The sequence below is a fragment of the Limulus polyphemus genome, unplaced genomic scaffold (genome assembly GCF_000517525.1).
Source record: "Limulus polyphemus unplaced genomic scaffold, Limulus_polyphemus-2.1.2 Scaffold499, whole genome shotgun sequence".
Classification (NCBI taxonomy): domain Eukaryota; kingdom Metazoa; phylum Arthropoda; class Merostomata; order Xiphosura; family Limulidae; genus Limulus; species Limulus polyphemus.
The window spans coordinates 100,327-106,326 of record NW_013666109.1 but is presented as its reverse complement, the minus strand read 5'-3'; the positions used below and the strand labels follow the sequence as shown (position 1 = coordinate 106,326).

The following is a 6,000-nucleotide window of genomic DNA, read 5'->3' as shown; positions in this document are numbered from 1 at the left end:
TATAAGAGGGGAAAACGTGACGCGGTTGGGTAAGGTAATGTGTGTAGAGATAGTGTGTAATTGAACTGCAGTCACAGGGCATTGTTGAAGTTAACGTTCGTTCGTTACAGTGTTGTTTTAGCGCGAGTATTGAGATTAAGTGTATCGCAGAGTTATATTCGGAAAGAATAAACCAGTTTTATTAAGTAAAGACTTGTGTCGTTAAAGTTTCGTTGGAACGTAGTTACGGAAAAATCAATTAACAAACGGAGACGTAACAATACCAATGATTGGCAATTTATCTCACTGAACGCATTTATTGCCCACGTGAAACTTTTTGTTTTATTGGCTGATTAGATAGTTTGTATAAGAATTTATTAGTCTGTGCAAATAAGAAATAAAGTACTAAAATCTTAATATAAAATATACAATCATACTTATTTAATAAAACGTATACAGTATCAGTAATTATTGAGATAGCTAATTTCCAATATCAATTTTTATAGGTTGTGTGGCCGAACAATATATTGCTTTAAAACACTAGAGAGTAGTAAATATCAGATATGAAACCCGTGTTATTATGATTAGCTATTAAGGCCTTATCGTAGAGTTATACTTACAGCGAGTTTCGTTAATTTTATTTGATACAATTTATCAAGAGGCAACTATATTAATTACAATAGCTTATCGAGGCTTAGCGTTTGCCTGGATATTGCAATTACGATGAGAAAGAAAATAAAGAAGGTTGCCATAGAAATATCGGATGTCGGCATCAATGACATTCCTGAAAAACTCGGAAGTGTAAATGGTAGGTGAAATATAAACGTACAATTTAAAAACTAAAATTATAATAACAAGTATCTGGTCTTGTAGAAGTATTTCCAAATGTCATTACGTTAAACTTAACCCTGTACTTTACGCTGAAGCTCGAAAACTTTTTGATTGCAAACGAGTTTTTTATACTATAGTTATACTTGTGAAATTGTATTCCTGGAGAAAAAATACATCGACCAGAGTTCTTGCCCTGGGACAGTGGGGGAAATCAGCACCAAACTACTTATGAACCAAAAAAAAAACTTTTGTGCACAATATCTTACAATTCTGCATATTTTATTTGTCAAAATAACACTATAATCATGCCAGATTAAATTAGTTTGGTAATGTATTTCAAAATACCTATCAGCAAGTATGTCTGTAAGTTGTAACAATACAAACAACAAAAAAAGGTTCAGAAAATGTTTTTGACAAAAAAATTCCTTATTGACATATTAATATAGTATTAATTAATTCAAACCCCATTACAGAAAAAAGTCATAATAAGTATTCAGCATTTCCTAAACACATGAATGTTAAGTTACAAATACTTGGTAACCAATGTAAGGCAAACATATTTGCTAATCATTGTCCAACATTTTACTGCAATCCAGTATTTTTTTTTTAAGTTATGGTATAACAATTAAACGATATCAAGTTTTTCACACTTGGTGATTTCCTTCTGAAAGGATCAAATTTTAAAGTGAAAACTTCTCTCTGCATCTGCAGTGTTTGAGAGAGCACTTGCACAATTCAAGGCCAGTTTCGTGATACTTGGAATCCTCTCACTGAAAGCCAAAACGTTTGGATGTCTACAAAACATCTTGACTAGTAGTAGTAGTAGGGCTGTTATGCACACTTATCACTAATATTAGTAGAAATAACATTAGGCTACTTGTCTTTGTTTTTTTTTTTTTTCGATCCTGTATAATCTAAATAATAACAAAATTTTCTTTAAAATTTTTTTTCAGAATACTCCATATTATGATATAAATATTTGTTTTATTAAGATTTATTTTCAAAACTAGTTTAAAATACTGTATTATTGTACCTCACAGCATTATTTCAATGGATAAAGTCAATCACACTCACTCATGTGTAGCTAATTTAAATTGCATTTGTTTATAAAAAAACTGTATAAAAACATGTAAAAACTGCTTACATAAGGTAATTTAAAAAAAATGTGTAGTGCTATCAACAACTAATCAGAGTAAGCTATACACTTATGGGTGAAATGAAAATTGAACCTGATAACAGTATTAACTATATTGTAGCTATGTTACAGATGGGAAGAAATTGAAATGATGGATTTTTTTTTTCTCCCACATAAAAGCAAGTATATAACATTGACTTTTAATCTCAACAATTTTGGATTTTGTGCACAACATTAACATAAATGAATGATACAAATGCACGAGACCCTAGATGTGATTTTTTGATTGGATCATATAGTAAGATGAAAATACAGATTTTCAGGAACTTGTAAATTTTGTTATATCTGCCAGTCCAACTAATCTTTTTTTTTTAGTAGTTTCTCAAACTCAAAAACTTTGTGAATGGAGATGAGTTTTTTATGTCTGACGTTTGTAAGAAAACACATTAAGCTATTTCTGTTTCTTTCTATTATAAAATATCACAATTTACTTGTAAAATTTTTTAAATTAATGCTTCACATTATGAAACAGATACTTGTTTTGTAAAGTTTTATTTTTCAAAATTCATTTTAAAATACAGAATTATCATATCTCACCGACATTAACATAATGATAGCATTATGTCAATAGGAAGTCATATGTAGCTATATTAAATGACATTTATTTTGAGAATAAAATATTTCATAAAGGTTTTAAAAACATAAGTACATTAATAAAATATTTACATGGAAGTTTAGTGCTATTTTACAGTTGGGAAGAAACAAAAATGATGGATTTTTTTCTTTTAATATAAAATCAAACAGTAAAAATAGTTTTTAATCTCTGTTTTTGGATTTCATGCCCAACATCAACATAAATGATTAATTTAACTGAATTGTGACTCTTTGTATCACAAACAAGTTATCTGTTTTTTATTTTATATATGTTTTTAGTATCATGAAGTGTTAGATGATATAAAATATACCTTTGAACTCTAGAAGAAAATTTATGTATTTCCACTTCAATTTATGAACAGTTTCCAAAATGATACCTCACCTCTTGACACAGAGTTTTTTTTTCCTCTTGAATTCATGCATTCTACAAAAGAAATTTGCAAGCCACCAGCCTTGTGAAAACTCCCACCTAATTTCAATTGAAAAAAACATGAATTTGCACCACAGCAAGATAGCATTATCATGCAGCAGAGCCCACCACCAATAAAAGTGAGACACCTCCATGCACCATGATTCCTTTTACATTCAAGCTTGTGAATCCCCATTCTTTTCCTGTTTATTATATTCAATGTGAATTCACAACATAATGTGAATATTTCTAAAGCTGATGTGAGTGAAGAACTTCCTCACAGAGGAAACATCCTGTGGAAGTCATGGTGGTCATCTTCCATCATTTGGTGGCATCCATTATGCTGGTGGGACTCTCTGCTCCTGTCCCTTCCACTCACTTTCCTTTCTCAATTTCATACCTGAAACTGATGAGGACAAATTTGAGCACCAATTTTCACCTCTAGGTGTGCAGTGTGAACTTCCCTACCTAATGGAAGACACCCTCAGACCTTCTCTGACTTTCTTCACCTTATTTCTCTTACTGCATTGTCTTTTTCCTCTTCACATTGCTTTTACATAAGCCTTACCTCATAATTTCATTATATTTCCTCCCACACTTGGTATATTGATACAGGCCACTTCTTTTTGGCTCTCCTTCTCTCCAATGGTTTTAATTCTTATACTCCTTTTCTAACTCTTTCCTTTGTTCTCCATGTTAGTCATTTCTATTCCAATTCCTGGACTCCTGGTCTTCAGAGTCACCTTGCTAGTTTGTGGGGATGAATTCATAGGTTGCTATTTTACTTTTTTACAGCTCACCTTTCCCATCTTCATGTATTTATTACTACCCTTCCTTGGTACCCCACCTCTCTTTACCTTATGTTGGTAGCCCTTTTCTGTTTCCCTCATGACTTTTCTTAGGAATCTAGATCTCTCCTTTTTTTGCTTCCATGGCCTGTTCTATCGCCTCTACCATTTCTATTCTTCTCAGTCTCCTCTGTTGTTGGAACCTTTTAGGAAAAGTACCCTTCTATTTCAAGTCTGTCTCCTTTCTACTTTTCTCCAAGACTTTCATTTTGCTCCTTCTCTTCATCCAGAGGAACTTGATGGTGTCCTCATTCCCTGGTATTAAATGCTTCAGCTTCCCACTATCAATCTTCCTTCACATCTCTGATTTTTGTGATTATCTCTACCTCAACCTGGCAGTTCTATACTTCGCCCTGGTCTTTCTCCCATTCCCAAACCTATGTCCAGTAAACCATCCATCTTCCACATCTCGTCCCACTTCCATCCAACATCTTACCTGTTGGCCTAATCACTGGTAATTGCCTGGTCTTTTTCTCCCCTCCCCCTTGGTCCCAACTGGTTTCCTTTCACCTTCTATCTGATCCTACATATCTTAACACTTCAGGGGAAAATGTTGGAATTATGGGAGAATTAACCCATTGTGAACGTTTGTAGCCCATCTCTGGATTTTTTCTCCCACCTTTCTGTCCTTCTCCTAAATATCAAGAACTGGCATCTAATTATCAACCTGTCTTTCTTTTATTGTTCTTGGTCATCACGCAATATCAGATTGTGAATTTCAATCTCCATTAGTCATTCCGGCCTAGCCTGTAAACTACATCTCAGTTACCCCATTCTCATGACTGTTTCATATTTTTCTGTGATCCATTTTATGTTCCCATGCATAATTCTCCCAAATTGCCTTCTTCTTTGTGAATTCAATCTATTGGGGTGGTCTGTCAAATTTCCTAATCCTTCATCACCCTGATCCTAGTTATCATTCACTGTTTGGAAATACTTTGTAGTTATCAGAAAATGATTGTACAAATTTTTATGTGTAGTTATTATTATTACTGATGTGCATAAAAGAAGGGACATAAAACCACAAAAAACATTTTAGTAACAGGAGGAAAAAATTGAATAATTTTACAAACTTTATTACAGTATAGGCAAAAATATGTACACCATACAATCGGTGTCTTTAGGGAGCCAACCCCTATGTCATGTATGAAGTGAGGAGTAAAAAAAATCAATACACATAATATTAAATCTTATTATACACATTCTAGAATAATTACTTTAAAAAGTCATGAAGGTTTAGTTAAAGTAATGTTATAGACATATATGTTTTATTTGAAAAGGATGTTTTTTTCTACTGTAGTCCCACAGAAACTATAAATGCTCACTATATTCTCCAAAAAATCTCTATGATTATCTCTAGCTGCAGCTTAACATTTTACATCTTGAACTAATGCAATCAAATAGCCAATAGCTACAGTAAATCATCGTGCTTATTATCATCATAATGTATAAACATTAGCTACCATATCAAGTAATTCTTTGCCCATAGTTGAGCATAAAAAAAGCCAGTAAACAAGGATTTAAAAACCTGCAAATCAGGGATCATGAAAAAAGGTAAGGAAACAAGGCTGAAGGCACTGTAGACATTATTTACTCAAACTACAAATCCCTATTTTGATTCCACCAAGTGTAATTCCAGGTGATGGAAAGGAGCCAAAATGGGGGTTTGTAGTTTGAGTAAATAATGTCCACAGTATCTCTAGCCTTATTTCTTGACAATCTCTATTTGCAGGTTTTTAAACTCCCAATGTTCTATTTATCTTGTATATATAATTGATACTTTATATATATATATATATATATATATACATACATACACACCCAAATGTTATTGTCTAATGATTTATGGCAAAAATTATAAATGTTTGTGTGAATGGATAGATACAAACTTCAATAATAGGCTTAACTACTATTGCACTATATAAATATGGATAGAGGTCTGTTTTTATGCATTGTTACATTTTATAGGTGTTGTACTGAAAAGGTCAGAGGTTGTGAAGCAATGGTATGTCAGTTGATTCATATGAAGTACAAAGTTTGTTTTTGTTTTCTTATAAAAGATGATTCAATAATTTGATGTACTGAAAATGATGGAGTGCATATGGAAACAAAAAAAAAAGTTTACCTATTGGGTGCTAATATTC

At 32.3% G+C, this 6,000-nt stretch overlaps 1 protein-coding gene across 2 annotated transcripts in view; it reads left to right on the top strand.

The window, feature by feature from the left end:
• The first annotated feature begins 81 nt into the window (after positions 1–81).
• LOC106458667 (IQ calmodulin-binding motif-containing protein 1-like) overlaps positions 82–6,000 on the top strand; it is a 39,078-nt gene continuing 33,159 nt past the window's right edge. Inside the window, exon 1 of one of the 2 annotated variants that reach the window (XM_013918196.2) lies at positions 82–787. In XM_013918196.2, coding sequence (XP_013773650.2) covers positions 703–787 — 85 coding nt within the window. In that variant the 5' untranslated portion in view covers positions 82–702. The remainder of the gene's footprint in view (positions 788–6,000) is intronic. The other variant, XM_022384930.1, reaches the window with a different exon arrangement.